General features: G+C 45.0%; 1 protein-coding gene across 4 annotated transcripts in view; it reads left to right on the top strand.

Annotated features, from left to right (window-relative positions):
• Positions 1–9,999: 9,999 nt before the first annotated feature.
• Positions 10,000–15,544, top strand: part of STKLD1 (serine/threonine kinase like domain containing 1) — a 30,685-nt gene continuing 25,140 nt past the window's right edge. For 2 of the 4 annotated variants that reach the window (XM_084821133.1, XM_084821134.1), the window contains exons 1-2: positions 10,000–10,164; positions 14,518–14,622. In XM_084821133.1, coding sequence (XP_084677259.1) covers positions 10,150–10,164; positions 14,518–14,622 — 120 coding nt within the window. In that variant the 5' untranslated portion in view covers positions 10,000–10,149. Of the gene's footprint in view, positions 10,165–10,284; positions 10,348–14,517; positions 14,623–15,544 lie in introns of those variants that run through there. The other 2 variants (XM_084821131.1, XM_084821132.1) reach the window with 2 other exon arrangements.

The following is a 15,544-nucleotide window of genomic DNA, read 5'->3' as shown; positions in this document are numbered from 1 at the left end:
TCTTAAAGGAACCGCGCGAGGCGGCCTCGCTGCCGGCGCAGGAGCCCTTCCCCTGGCGGGCGAGCCCCCTGGACCCCGCTGCAGCGTGGGAAGGCGGGGGAGCCCGTGCGCCAGCTGCCATGGTGGCCCGCTTATGGGTGGCCCCATGAGGGAGGGCAACGCATCACCCGAAGGAAAAAGGAAGAGGAGGCATCCGCTTGCGTGAAATTTAAGAACATCAGAAGAGCCCTGCTGGGTCAGCCCAAAGGTCCAGCTAGTCCAGCATTCTTTTCCCACAGGGGCCAAGCAGCTGTCGACCAGGAGCCCACAAGCAGGGCATGAGCGCAACAGCACCCTCCCGCCCATGTTCCCCAGCCACCCCACTGCCCCTGGTTCTGGAGGGAGCACAGAGCCATCAGGACTAGTAGCTGCTGATAGACTTTTCCTCCAGGAATTTGGCCAACCCGCTTTTAAAGCCATCCAAATGGGTGGCCATCACTGTATCCTGTAGTAGTGAACTGCATAGTTTAACTATGCGCCGTGTGAAGAAGTCCCTCCTTTGATCTGTCCTGAATCTCCCACCCATCCGCTTCGTAGGATGACCCTGGGTTCTAGTATTTTGAGAGAGAGGGAAAATTGTCTCCCTATCCACATTTGCACGTGCTTGCTTATTACACACAGGCATAACTTTTAGAAAAATTTACGATCATTTCAGTCATTTATTTTAAACATTTCTTGCCCGCCTTTTAGGGCAAGAGCCCACCCAAAGCGGCCTACAAAAATAAAACACATAATTAGAAACCCGTGTGATAGTAAAAACAGCAACAGTGGCAAAGATTCTAAAAAAAGGACAAACGCCAGCATAAAATAAAACTTGCAACAGACAACTGCAGCAACAACTAAGTCTGAAAAAACATAATTGGTGGGAGGACAGAGTAAAGTAGTACAGTTCCAGGGCCTTCTTAAAAGCCTGCAATGATGGGGCCTGGCGGACCCCCAATGGAAATTTATTCCAGAGGTGTGGGGCCACTGGAAAAGGCTGTCTGGAATAGAGTAGAGATGCAGCACGTCTCAGCATAGCATGGAAGACTGACCAGGTGAGCTGTGTGCCCTGCTCAGCCTGCTGTCCAGATGCTGATGATGGGCAACTTCAAGGCCCAGTTCTTCCTTTTATGGGTTCTTGATTTTTACACTGGGCTTGGACTGGACAGAACTTCCAACAGAGCAGGGGTGAGCAGAAGGTAGAATCATAGAATAGTAGGGTTGGAAGGGGCCTACAAGGCCATCGAGTCCAACCCCCTGCTCAATGCAGGAATCCAAGTCAGAGCATCCCTGACAGATGGCTGTCCAGCCTCGTCATGAACGCCTCCAGTGTGGGAGAGCCCACCACCTCCCTAGGGAATTGGTTCCATTGTCATATTGCTCTAACAGTCAGGAAGTTTTTCCTGATGTTCAGCCAGAATCTGGGTTCCTGTAACTTGAGCCCATTATTCTGTGTCCTGCACTCTGGGATGATCAAGAAGAGATCCTGGCCTTCTTCTCTGGTGTAGTGGCAAGAGTGCTGGACTGGGAGCCGGGAGATCCGGGTTCTAGTCCCCACTTGGCCATGGAAGCTCACTGGGTGACTTTGGGCCAGTCACACACTCTCAGCCCAACCTACCTCACAGGGTTGTTGTTGTGAGGATAAAATGGAGAGGAGGAGGATAATGTAAGCCGCCTTGGGTTCCTTGCAAGAGGAAAAAAGGTGGGATATAAATGCAATAATAAATAAATAAAACCTTTCAAGTACTTGAAGAGTGCTATCATATCTCCCCTCAGTCTTCTCTTCTCAAGGCTAAACATGCCCAGTTCTTTCAGTCTCTCTTCATAGGGCTTTGTTTCCAGTCCTCTGATCATCTTTGTTGCCCTCCTCTGAACCCTCTCCAGTTTGTCTGCATCCTTCTTAAAGTGTGGTGCCCAGAACTGGACACAGTACTCCAGATGAGGCCTAACCAGTGCTGAGTAGAGGGGAACTAGTACTTCCCGGGATTTGGAAGCTATGCTTCTATTAACGCAGCCCAAAATAGCATTTGCCTTTTTTGCAGCCACATCACATTTTTGGCTCATATTCAGCTTGTGATCGACAACAATTCCAAGATCTTTCTCACTTGTAGTGTTGTTGAGCCACATATCCCCCATCTTGTAACTGTGCATTTGGTTCCTTTTTCCTAGGTGCAGAACTTGGCATTTATCCCTATTAAATGTCATTCTGTTGTTTTCTGCCCAGCGCTCCAGTCTATCCAGATCACTTTGAATTTTGTTTCTGTCTTCCAAAGTATTAGCTATCCCACCCAATTTTGTGTCATCTGCAAATTTGATCAGCATTTCCTGCACCTCCTCCTCCAAGTCATTAATAAAAATGTTGAAGAGCACTGGGCCCAGGACTGACCCCTGCGGTACCCCACTTGTTACCTCTCCCCAGTTTGAGAAGGTCCCATTGATAAGCACTCTTTGAGTCCGATTCTGTAGCCAACTGTGGATCCACCGGATCATTGTTTCATCTAGCCCACTTTGAGCTAGTTTGCTCATCAGGATATCGTGGGGCGCTTGGTCGAAAGCTTTGCTGAAGTAGAGGTATATGACGTCTACAGCATTCCCACGGTCTACAAGGGAGGTTACTTGATCAAAAAATTAGATCAGATTTGTCTGGCAGGACTTGTTTTTGACAAATCCATGTTGGCTTCGAGTAATAACGTCTCCAGATGTTTAGGACTTCAGCTCCCAGAAGCCCCTGCCAGCATAGCCAATGGTCAGGATTGCTGGGAGCTGGAACCCAACACATCTGGAGATCAACTTTCTGCCCACCCCTGAAATACAGAACGCCTTCAAAATAGGGATGGGCCTCTGGCAGTATTATGAGAGAGGGAGAAAAAATTCTGTCCATTCATTTTGTCTACCCCATGCCTAATTTTATACATCTCTATTGTGTCCCTCCTTACTTGCCTTTCCCCCACCTAAAGTACCCCCCCCAAAAAAATCCCATTACCTTTCCTCATAGGGGAGTTGCTCCAGACTCCTCAGGGCTTTGGTTGCCCTTTTCTGCACCTTTCCCAGCTCTCCTTTTTGAGATGTAGCAACCAGAACTGAACACAGTGACTGGATTCATACAACACAAGAAGCCAGAGTTTGGATTGAGTGTGGGTTATCGTTGACCCATGGGTTGTTGTTGAATCATGGGTTGTGTGAACCCAGCTGCACCAAGAAACCATGGTTTGTTAACCACAAACAACCCATGATTCAATAACAAACCACAATTCGACAACAACCCACACTCAACCCATACTCTGACTTGTGTTTTGTGAACCAGATCAGTGGTTTGTATCAGATTTAGTCATACTTGATGACTAAACTTGAAATCAGTAAGTTAGCCATAACTAACTTAAGTCCATTCATTTCAGTGGGTCTGGTCTAAGTATGACTAAAACTGGATCCAACCCAGTATTCCAAGTGTGATTGCACCATAGATTGGTATAAGGGCAGTACAATATTGGCAGTTTTATTTTCAGTCTAAGGAAATCCCTAGCATGGAATTTGCTTTTTTTCCTGTTCTTTAGGCACAATCTTATACATGTTTAGGCAGAAATAAGTATTACAACTCCCAGCATCTCCCAGCCAGCTGGCTAGGGCATGCTGGGAGTTGTAGGATTTTTTTCTGTCTAAGCATGCATAGGTTGTTGTTTATTCGGTCAGTCGCTTCTGGCTCTTTGTGACTTCATGGACCAGCCCACGCCAGAGCTTCCTGTCGGTCATCGCCACCCCCAGCTCCCCCAAGGTCGAGTCCGTCACCTCCAGAATATCATCCATCCATCTTGCCCTTGGCCGGCCTCTCTTTCTTTGGCCTTCCACATTCCCTAGCATCAGCATCTTCTCCAGGGTATCCTGTCTTCTCATTATGTGGCCAAAGTACTTCAGTTTTGCCTTTAATATCATTCCCTCAAGTGAGCAGTCTGGCTGTATGGACTGGTTTGATCTTGTTGCAGTCCAAGGCACTCTCAGAATTTTCCTCCAGCACCACAGTTCAAAAGCATCTATCTTCCTTCTCTCAGTCTTCCTTATGGTCCAGCTCTCGCAGCCATAGGTTACTACGGGGAATACCATTGCTTTAACTATGTGGACCTTTGCTGTCAGTGTGATGTCTCTGCTCTTAACTATTTTATCAAGATTTGTCATTGCTCTCCTCCCAAGAAGTGAACGTCTTCTGATTTCCTGGCTGCAGTCAGCGTCTGCAGTAATCTTTGCACCTAGAAATACAAAGTCTGTCACTGCCTCCACATTTTCTCCCTCTATTTGCCAGTTATCAATCAAGCTGGTTGCCATAATCTTGGTTTTTTTTAGGTTTAACTGCAACCCAGCTTTTGCACTTTCTTCTTTCACCTTCGTCATAAAGTTCCTCAGCTCCTCCTCGCTTTCAGCCATCAAAGTGGTATCATCTGCATATCTGAGATTGTTAATGTTTCTTCCAGCAATTTTAACTCCAGCCTTGGCTTCATCAAGCCCAGCACATCGCATGATGCGTTCTGCGTACAGGTTGAATAGGTAGGGTGAGAGTATACAACCCTGCCATACTCCTTTCCCAATCTTAAACCAGTCCGTTGTTCCGTGGTCTGTTCTTACCGTTGCTACTTCATTATACAGATTCCTCAGGAGGCAGACAAGATGACTTGGTATCCCCATACCACCAAGAACTTGCCACAATTTGTTATGATCCACACAGTCAAAGGCTTTAGAATAGTCAATAAAACAGAAATAGATGTTTTTCTGAAACTCCCTGGCTTTCTCCATTATCCAGCGGATATTGGCAATTTGGTCTCTAGTTCCTCTGCCTTTTCTAAACCCAGCTTGTACATCTAGCAATTCTTGTTCCATAAATTGCTGGAGTCTACCTTGCAAGATCTTGAGCATTACCTTACTGGCATGTGAAATAAGTGCCACTGTTCAATAGTTTGAACACTCTTTGGTGCTTCCCTTTTTTGGTATGGGGATATAAGTTGATTTTTTCCAATCTGTTGGCCATTCTTGTGTTTCCCAAATTTGCTGGCATATGGCATGCATCACCTTGACAGCATCATCTTGCAAGATTTTAAACAGTTCAGCTGGGATACTGTCATCTCCTGCTGCCTTGTTATTAGCAATGCTTCTTAAGGCCCATTCAACCTCACTCTTCAGGATGTCTGGCTCTAGCTCACTGACCACACTGTCAAATCTATCCCCAATGTTATTATCCTTCCTATACAGATCTTCCGTATATTCTTGCCACCTTTTCTTGATCTCTTCTGCTTCTGTTAGGTCCTTGCCATCTTTGTTTTTGATCATACCCATTTTTGCCTGGAATTTACCTCCGATGTTTCTAATTTTCTGGAAGAGGTCTCTTGTCCATCCTATTTTTTTTGGCATACTATCCAGTAGGTGCTGCAGATCCTCATAGAACTGATCTACTTCTGCTTCTTCAGCATCTGTGGTTGGGGCGTGTATTTGGATCACTGTGATGTTAAATGGCTTACCCTGAATTCGAATTGAGATCATTCTGTCATTTTTTGGATTGTATCCAAGCACTGCTTTAGCCACTTTATTATTAATTATGAAGGCTACTCCATTTCTTCTGTGGTCCTCTTGTCCATAGTAGTAGATCTGGTGGTCATTTGATGTGAAGTGGCCCATTCCAGTCCATTTCAGTTCACTGACACCCAAAATGTCTTTATTTATTTATTTATTTATTTATTTCTATACTGCCCAATAGCCGAAGCTCTCTGGGCAGTTCACAAAAATTAAAACCAAACAACACACAATAAAACAATTTAAAATATATAGAACATTAAAACCACAGTATAACAATACAACCACAATAAAACCTAGCAGCAGTGCAGGAGTTTAAAATACAGATTTAAAACAGCAAAGATAAAAATTTAGAAAGCTAAAATGCTAAAATGCCTGGGAAAATAAAAAGGTCTTCACCTGGCGCCGAAAGGAATACAATGTAGGCGCCAGGCGAACCTCACTAGGGAGCTCATTCCAGAGCCGGGGTGCCACAACAGAAAAAGCCCTCCTCCTAGTAGCCACCCGCCTCACTTGCTTTGGCAGGGGCTCATGGAGAAGGGCCGCTGATGATGATCTTAAGGTCCGGGCAGGCACATATGGGAGGAGGCGATCCTTCAGGTAACCTGGCCCCAAGCCGTTAAGGGCTTTGAATGTTAACACCAGCACTTTGAATCGGGCCCGGAAATGGACTGGCAGCCAGTGCAGCTGGAAAAGTACTGGCATAATATGAGCTCGCAGGCCAGTCCCTGTTAACAATCTTGCTGCCCTATTTTGGACCAGCTGAAGTTTCCGGACCATTTTCAAAGGCAGCCCCGCGTAGAACGCATTGCAGTAATCCAGACGATTAAATCCTATATTTAATCTTGACATCTCCCCAATAACCACATCCAATTTGCCCTGGCTCATAGATCTTACATTCCAGGTTCCTACGGTGTGTTGATCTTTAGAACATCGGATTCGTCGTTCACCACCAGCACCATCGGCTACTAGCCGTCCTTTCGGCTTTGAGCTAGCTGCATCATCACATCTGGGTCTAGTTGAATTTATTCTCTGTTCCTCCCCAGTAGCATTTTGACCATCTTCCGACCTGGGAGTCCCATCTTCCGATGGTATACCGACATATCTCTGGTTGTACTGATCCATTTATTTATTTATTTATTTATTTATTTTATTGCATTTATACCCCGCCTTTTTTCCTCTTGCAAGGAACCCAAGGCGGCTTACATTATCCTCCTCCTCTCCATTTTATCCTCACAACAACAACCCTGTGAGGTGGGTTGGGCTGAGAGTGTGTGACTGGCCCAAAGTCACCCAGTGAGCTTCCATGGCTGAGTGGGGACTAGAACCCGGATCTCCCAGCTCCTAGTCCAACACTCTTGCCACTATTTAGTTTTCATGGCAAGAATACTGGGGTGGGTTGCTGTTTCCTTCCCCAGGGATCATATTTAGTCTGACCTCTCCGCCATGACCTTCCCATCTTGGGTGCCCCTTCACGGTTTAGCTCATGACGTCACTGAGGTGCTCAAGCTCCAGCACCACGACAAGGTAACGATCTCCTTTGCTGGAGAGCATGCATAGGATTGTACCCTTAATCAGTTACTGAGCCATAAGCTTGAGGGGAGACTTTGTGACAACCTTTCTGAAAGCCCAAAGTCTACCGAATCACCCCTATCTACATGCTTCTTAAACACTCTCCAAGTTAGTGAGTCAGGACTTACCTTTGTAGAAGCCATGATAATTCTTCTTCAGCAAGGCATGTTCTTTGAAAAGCGTGATCATTCCAAAAAAAAAAAAAAATCCTTCCAAAAAGTTGGTGTTGCTTTGGCCATTTTCCGTTCCTCAGACCGGAGGCCAATTTCAGGGACATTACATTCACATTTGAGTATTTGAGCCATCTGGAGCTGGTGATTTGTTAATTTTTAAATTTGTCAATAGGGCTTTAATCTCTTATCACCACTATTTGCCTCATTTCGTCAGAATCTCTTCCTGAAAAGGTCAGTTCAGACACAGGCATCTGCCCTACACCTTTGTGAAGCCAGATGCAAAGAATTAATTAAGTTCTTCTGAAATCTCCTTTTCCTTCCATAGCACACATTTAATTCTCCTGTCATCCAATGGTCCAACTGTCTCCCTAGCTGATTTCCTGCTCCTGGTGTATTTAAGTAGGGTTTTTTTTATTGTTGGTCTGAACATTTTTAGCAATATACTCAAGTAATTCTTTTGCATCCCTTCGCTGCTTTCATGTTTCCATGCAAGTTTGTGTTGCTTTTTGTTCTCTCATTTTTGGAAAGAAGACTTCTATTTTCTAAAGGAAGCCCTCTTTGCCCCTAATAGATTCCTTCACTCTTCTCATGAACTATGCTGGCATCCTCTTGGACTTGGTAATAGAATTGCTCATCTGTGGAGTTTCGATCTTTCTGGGTTTGAATAATTCTCAAGCTTTCTGGAGAGAACTGACCCTCACCTTCCCTTTCAGCTTCCGTTTTACTAGTCTAATTTCTTCAAAGTTTCCTCTTTTAAAGTCAAATGTGAATATGTTGACCTTCCTTGACAATTGTTTGCATACATATGTTGAATTTAATAGCGTTGAGGTCACCATTTCCACTGAGTTCAATAGTGCTTTCTTACATCTCGCACTAGGCACTGGACACCATTTAGGATTAAGTCCAGAACAGTTCCATGTTTTAGGGACATGGTTATTTAGGGTCTAATCCTATGCAAGTTTAGACAGAAAAAAAAGTCCTAAAACTCCCACCATGCTGTAGCTAGCCTTGCTGGCTGGGGAATGGTGGGAATTGTAGGACTTTTTTCTGTCTAAACATGCATGGGATTGCACCCTCAGGCTTTTTAGGATGTTTAGTTCAACTGACTGGTTTATTTAGGGTGCAATCCTATGCATGTTTAGCCGGAAAATGCCATACAACTCTCAGCATGCCCCAGCCAGCCATGGCTGAGTGTGCTGGAAGTTGTAGGATTTTCTGTCTAAACATGCATAGGATTTCAGCCTTACGGTACAATCCTATGCATGTTTAGACAGAAAGAAGCCCTACAATTCCCAGCATGCCCCTGCCAGCATGGCTGGCTGGTTAGATGCTGAGAGTTGTAGGAATTTTCTCTGTCTAAACATGAACAGGATTGTACCTAGAGGCTGTTATGATCTTCTTCAGTTGCATTATATTAATCTTCCCTGAGACGGTATATCGTTTCCAAATACTGTAAACTGCTTTGAGAGGCTATATACCTGCAAAGTAATATATAAGTGTGTAAAATCCATAAATCAATAAATAGTCAATTAGTGTGTGTATGGGTGTGTGTGTGACCATTTTTACTACCCCACACATGCTTATTTACTGCTACCCAGTGAGTCTGTCTATTTTTAAAAAAATGTTTTTTTAAAGAGGGGTAAGGTACTCTTCACACACATGCTCAGAAGCACTTTGTCAATTAAAAAAAAGAGTTAGTTTCCCCTTGGAAAAGGCATTCCGTACACATTGTGTTCTCAGCATGACACCAGAATTTTTGAAAACAAAAGCTGACTACCCTATTTCCATAATCTGGTTACTATATTATTATTATTATGGATGGAATTTGCAAAAATTCTAAGCATCCCATTAAAGGGGGCGGGAGGAGGAATAGGGTTGATGACCGATCACAATTTTACTGGCCTTGACAAAATTTCATCCACCTGCCCTATTGCCAGAAGATGTGATGGTAAAGCCAGAAAGGAAGAAAAATAGAAGTTCAGGGTTTTTTTTTTTAGTTACTATGAAAACTGTGTCCAGCAGTTAACGCTTAGGCATTCTGCACATGCTTAGAAACACTCGGACCTTGGGTGTGATTTTTTTTTAATTAAAGATGCTCACTCTCTTCACAAAGGACCCTTCACATTCTCAAAGCAATTTGTCCTATGGTCTCCCCCCCGCCACGCGCTTTACAGCATTCTCATGGGGGGGGGAAGCACTTTGCACATGCTTAGAGTCATTTTTGAAAAGGAAACCCTAACTAGCAATGGGGTGCTAATAACCCTAATAAATGATCACAGTGCGTTGAGTGTGTGTGAGAGTGAACGTAGGAACGTTTTGAGGCAAAAGAGCTGAGGTAAAAAAACAGCGGAGGCTGGTGGCTCCGATTTCGGTGGGGCTGAGCATCGTGTATGGGATTCAGCCAGAACTCTAAAGGAGCTACCCAAAGTGCTGAACCCTGTCCCCAAACTTGGTTCGGCACCTTGGATAGCAACTTGTAGAGTTCTGGCTGGTTCTCGCTGAAACCCAGTATGGATTCACAGCTCCGCCGAAATTGGAGCCACCAGCCTCCATTGGTTAAAACAAAAACACACACACACCCCAAAACCTGAGGAAGGGGGTATACAGTTTGGAATTTGGGGTGTGCATGTGTGGGGAGGTATTGGGTTATCATGAGGGAGCCAAGGAAAGGGAAGTGAAAGGCAGAGGAGAAGAAAAGGAGCTGAAGAGCTGAGGGAAAGTTGGCTACACGTTGGGCGAAAAGGGAGATATTTTCCCGCCTTCCAGAACTGGTGGGGGAGGGGAGAGGAAGGAGCCGTTGGTGGCAGTTGCCCTCCCCCCCCCCCGCTCGGCCATGGAGAAATACGAGGTGGGGGGGGCTGGCGCGAGGGGGTGTTTTGGGGGGAGACAGCAGAGGTTTGAGACGCCCTCTGCCTCAGTGGGTGGGGCGGGAGGCAGGCATTTGGGCGGGGGGGTGTCTCTGGGACATGCCTATGGGGTGGCATGGAAGGGGCAACTTGATGCAGCTTGCATAGTTTGGGGGTCTTTTTAGGTTACTATGCTTTTTGTTTGCATATTTTAGGGTGCAATCCGATGCATGTTTAGGCAGAACAAAGTCCTACAACTCCCAGCATCCCCTAGCCAACCTTTTTTTTTTCTGTTGGGTTATTGTGCTTTTTGTTTCTATATTTTCTATATAGTTTCTATATCTACGGCATGCTGGGAGTTGTAGGACACCCTAATTGTTTTGGGTTTTTTTTTTTACATTTTTTTCTTTTAGATGATTATGCTTTTTTGTTTCTACATTTTAGGGTGCAATCCTGTGCATGTTTAGGCAGAACAGTTCAGTTCAGTCGTTCAGTCGTGTCCGACTCTTCGTGACCCCATGGACCATAGCACGCCAGGCCTTCCTGTCCTGCACTCTCTCCCGGAGCGTGCTCAAGTTCATATTCATTGCATCCGTGATGCTATCTAGCCATCTCATCCTCTGCCGTCCCCTTCTCCTTTTGCCTTCAGTCTTTCCCAGCATCAAGGTCTTTTCCAGGGAGTTTTCTCTTCGCATTAGGTGGCCAAAATATTGGAGCTTCAGCTTCAGTATCTGTCCTTCCAATGAGCAGTCAGGGTTGATTTCCTTTAGGATTGACTGATTTGACCTCCTTGCAGTCCAGGGCACTCGTAAGAGTCTTCTCCAGCACCACAGTTCGAAAGCATCAATTCTTCGGCGCTCAGCCTTCCTTATAGTCCAGCTCTCACAGCCATACATTACTACTGGGAAAACCATAGCTTTGATTAGACGGACCTTTGTCGGCAAGGTGATGTCTCTGCTTCTTACTATGCTGTCTAGGTTGGCCATAGCTTTCCTCCCAAGGAGCAAGCGTCTTTTAATTTCATGGCTACAGTCACCGTCTGCGGTGATCTTGGAGCCCAAGAAAGTAAAATCTGTCACTGCTTCCATTTCTTCCCCTTCTATATGCCAGGAGGTGATAGGGCCAGATGACATGATCTTCGTTTTTTTAATGTTGAGTTTCAAACCAGCTTTTGCACTCTCCTCTTTCACCCTCAACAAGAGGCTCTTGAGATCCTCTTCGCTTTCTGCCATTAGGGTGGTATCGTCTGCATATCGGAGGTTGTTGATAATTCTCCCGGCAATCTTAATTCCGACCTCTGATTCATCCAACCCGGCATTTCTCATGATGTACTCTGCATATAAGTTAAATAAGCAGGGTGACAATATGCAGCCTTGTCGTACTCCTTTCCCAATTTTGAACCAATCGGTTGTTCCATCTCTGGTTCTTACTGTTGCTTCTTGATCCTCGTACAGGTTTCTCAGGAGACAGGTAAGGTGGTCTGGTACTCCCATCTCTTTAAGAATTTGCCACAGTTTGTTGTGATCCACACAATCAAAGGCTTTAGCGTAGTCAATGAAGCAGAAATAGACGTTTTTCTGGAATTCTCTTGCTTTCTCCATGATGCAGCGAATGTTGGCGATTTGATCTCTAGTTCCTCTGCCTCTTCGAAACCCAGCTTGTACTTCTGGTAGTTCTCGGTTCGCATACTGCTGAAGCCTAGCTTGTAGGATTTTGAGCATCACCTTGCTGGCATGTGAAATGAGTGCAATTGTGCGGTAGTTTGAACACTCTTTGGCGTTGCCCTTCTTTGGAATTGGAATGTAAACTGACCTTTTCCAGTCTTGTGGCCACTGTTGAGTGTTCCAGATTTGTTGGCATATTGAATGCAGCACTTTAACAGCATCATCTTTTAGGATTTTAAATAGCTCAGCTGGAATACTGTCATCTCCGCTAGCTTTGTTGTTACTAATGCTTCCTAAGGCCCACTTGACTTCACTCTCTAGGATGTCCGGCTCAAGTTCAGTGACCGCACTATCATGGCTATCAGGGACATTCAGATCTTTCCTGTATAGTTCTTCTGTGTATTCTTGCCACCTCTTCTTAATCTCATCTGCTTCTGTTAGGTCCCTGCCTTCTTTGTCCTTTATCATGCCCATCTTTGCACAAAACGTTCCCTTGAGATCTCCAAATTTCTTGAAGAGATCTCTAGTCTTTCCCATTCTGTTGTTTTCCTCAATTTCTTTGCATTGTTCATTTAAGAAGGCCTTCTTGTCTCTCCTTGCTATTCTCTGGAACTCTGCATTCAGTTGGGTATATCTTCCCCTTTCTCCCTTGCTTTTCGCTTCCCTTCTTTCCTCAGCTACTTGTAAAGCCTCATCAGACAGCCACTTGGCTTTCTTGCATTTCTTTTTCTTTGGGACGGATTTCGTTGCTGCCTCCTGAACAATGTTACGGACCTCCGTCCATAGTTCCTCAGGCACTCTGTCTATCAGGTCTAATCCCTGAAATCTATTCCTCACCTCCACTGTATATTCATCAGGGATATGATTTAGGTCATACCTGAACGGTTTAGTGGTTTTCCCGACGTTCTTCAATTTAAGCCGAAATTTTGCAAGAAGCAGCTCATGATCTGAGCCACAGTCAGCTCCAGGTCTTGTTTTTACTGACTGTATGGAGCTTCTCCATCTTTGGCTGCAAAGGACATAATCAATCTGATTTCGATACTGACCATCTGGTGATGTCCATGTGTACAGTCGCCTCTTGTGCTGTTGGAAAAGAGTGTTTGCTATGATCAGCATGTTCTCTTGGCAAAACTCTATTAGCTTTTGTCCTGCTTCATTTTGTACACCAAGGCCATGCCTGCCTGTTATCCCGGTGATTTCTTGACTTCCTACTTTAGCATTCCAATCCCCTATGATGAAGAGGACATCTTTTTTGGTGTTAGTTCTAGAAGGTGTTGTAGGTCTTCATAGAACCGATCAACCTCAGCTTCTTCGGCCTCAGTGGTTGGGGCATAGACTTGAATTACTGTGATGTTGAATGGTTTGCCTTGGATTCGTACTGAGATCATTCTATCATTTTTAAGATTGTACCCCAGTACTGCTTTTCCCACCCTTTTGTTGACTATGAGTGCTACTCCATTTCTTCTAAGGGATTCTTGCCCACAATAGTAGATATGATGGTCACCTGAATTAAATTCGCCGATGCCTGTCCATTTTAGTTCGCTGATTCCCAAGATGTCGATGTTCAATCTTGCCATCTCATGTTTGACCACCTCCAGCTTACCTTGATTCATTGATCTGACATTCCAGGTTCCTAAACAATATTGTTCTTTACAGCATCGGATTTTCTTTTCACCACCAGACACATCCACAGCTGAGTGTCCTTTCGGGTTTGGCCCAGCCGCTTCACTCTTTCTGGCGCTACTTGGAAATACCCTCTGCTCTTCCCCAGTAGCATATTGGACACCTTCCGACCTGAGGGGCTCATCTTCCGGCGTCATATCTTTTAGCCTTGTGATACGTTCCATGGGGTTTTCTTGGCAAGAATACTGGAGTGGGTTGCCATTTCCTTCTCCAGTGGACCACATTTTGTCAGAACTCTCTGCCAGAACAAAGGCCTGCAATTCCCAGAAGCCCCTAGCCTGCATGCCTGGCTAGGGCATGCTGGGAATTGTAGGATCTTGTTCAGTCTAAACATGCACAGGATTGTGACCTTAACGTCAAAACCCTAAATGCATGTGTTTGGGGATTTTTGGTGGGACTAACTATATCTCACTGTCTACAGAAACCTTGCTTTTGGGGATAGTTTGCTGCTGCTATTGGAAGCTCAAGCCATGGTTTTGTGTGATGTCTGAATTGAGCCTAACTTTTTGATCCATGCTTAAAAACATACTGGATCGGATCCTGGATTTCCTTTCTGCAAGAAGGAAGGTCCCTCTGCCTGATTATTGGGGATCCCCCCTCCCCTATACCACAGTTCACCCCATTCATCAGAGTCTCCGGGCAATATGTGAGCATTTCAGGGGGCTGGAGGGGCCGCCCTGGGAAGGTCTGGGAAGTCCACTTCCATCAGCGCTGTTGATTCAGTGTAAATCTGGATCCAACCCACTAAGTGCATACCTAAAACACGATGTGCGAATCGGCCCTGCATTATCTATTCATTTTGCTGGCAGTTCAGTATAATGTATCTTGATCATTCTTTATTTCTGTTCACAGTTGTTGTTCAGTGATCTGAATAACATGGGTTGGTGTGTGGGTAGCTTTTTTTTTTTGCCTTGAGGTGAGAACTTGGACTTGTTAGAAATTGTGCCTCTGAAATGCCCTCAGTTCTCTCTCAATCCATTGGCTTAGATTTGTTGACCTCTTATGCAGATACTGAAGCACCTGCCTTATGGGGCCCTTGGGACGATGCTGGTGGTGGAATCAAAGATGGAGGAAGAAAAGGATGTTGGGAAAAAGAAATATATTTTAAAAAAGGTGAGAGAAGGAGGAAGAAGGAAAAGGTGGTTTCTGGGACAACAAGATGCTGCTTCCTGGAGCATCCCCTGTGGATTATTGCCTGAAAGGCCAATATGCTCGCTCATCAGGAGCCTCACCTCATATTATAAAAAAGGCAGGATATAAATTATAATTATTATCATCATAAATGTTATATTTAAAAAGCCATAATGCAATTAATGAATAACAAGAATGAGCAACAACACTAATCACAAACAGTATTCAACCCAGTAAGAACAATAACATAAAATGAATAGTTAAAGCTATTTAACTAGTTAAATAGTTAAAGCTAATAAAATGAATAAAGCTATGAATAGTTAAAGCTATAAAGCCAAGCCATCCCATATCACATAGCAACAATAACATTATGAGAAAGCAGTTTTAGACAAATGGACATTCAGGCCGCGTTTAAAGGCCTGTAATGATGGGGCTATATGTACTTCACCGGAACAGGTCCCTGCGCCCTGCCAGGCTGCTGCTAGCAGGGCAGGAGGAGTGAAGGGGGCAATTTTCACCTCTCCGTCCTTTTTTTAACATTTTTTTCTAGATGGGCCTCTGAACCCATCTAGAGGAATCACACTGCTGGGAGTGGGGGCAGGACTGGAGAGGTCACAGGATTCTGCAGATCCCAGCCCCTCCCCTCTCCTGCCCCTGGACCGTCTCCTTTTGATCTCTGCAAGGTCATCCAGGATCACCTTTGTGATCTTGGAAACCAAGTGCCACGGCTTTCTCTGTGGCAACTGCAAGGGGAAGGGGGAGGGGGCAGGGGAAGAGATCAGATCTTGAAGTCCCGCTCCCAAAGTCATAGCAGTGTTTATGGCTTTGGGAGGTGGAATCCAAAAAATCCTATGTCCATGGGACACCCTGCCAGGAACTATGGGATTGTACCCTAATACATTCT

The sequence above is a fragment of the Heloderma suspectum genome, chromosome 14 (genome assembly GCF_057233095.1).
Source record: "Heloderma suspectum isolate Gila_16-S chromosome 14, 16-S_ref, whole genome shotgun sequence".
NCBI lineage: Eukaryota > Metazoa > Chordata > Lepidosauria > Squamata > Helodermatidae > Heloderma > Heloderma suspectum.
This window is presented reverse-complemented; position numbering and strand designations above follow the sequence as displayed.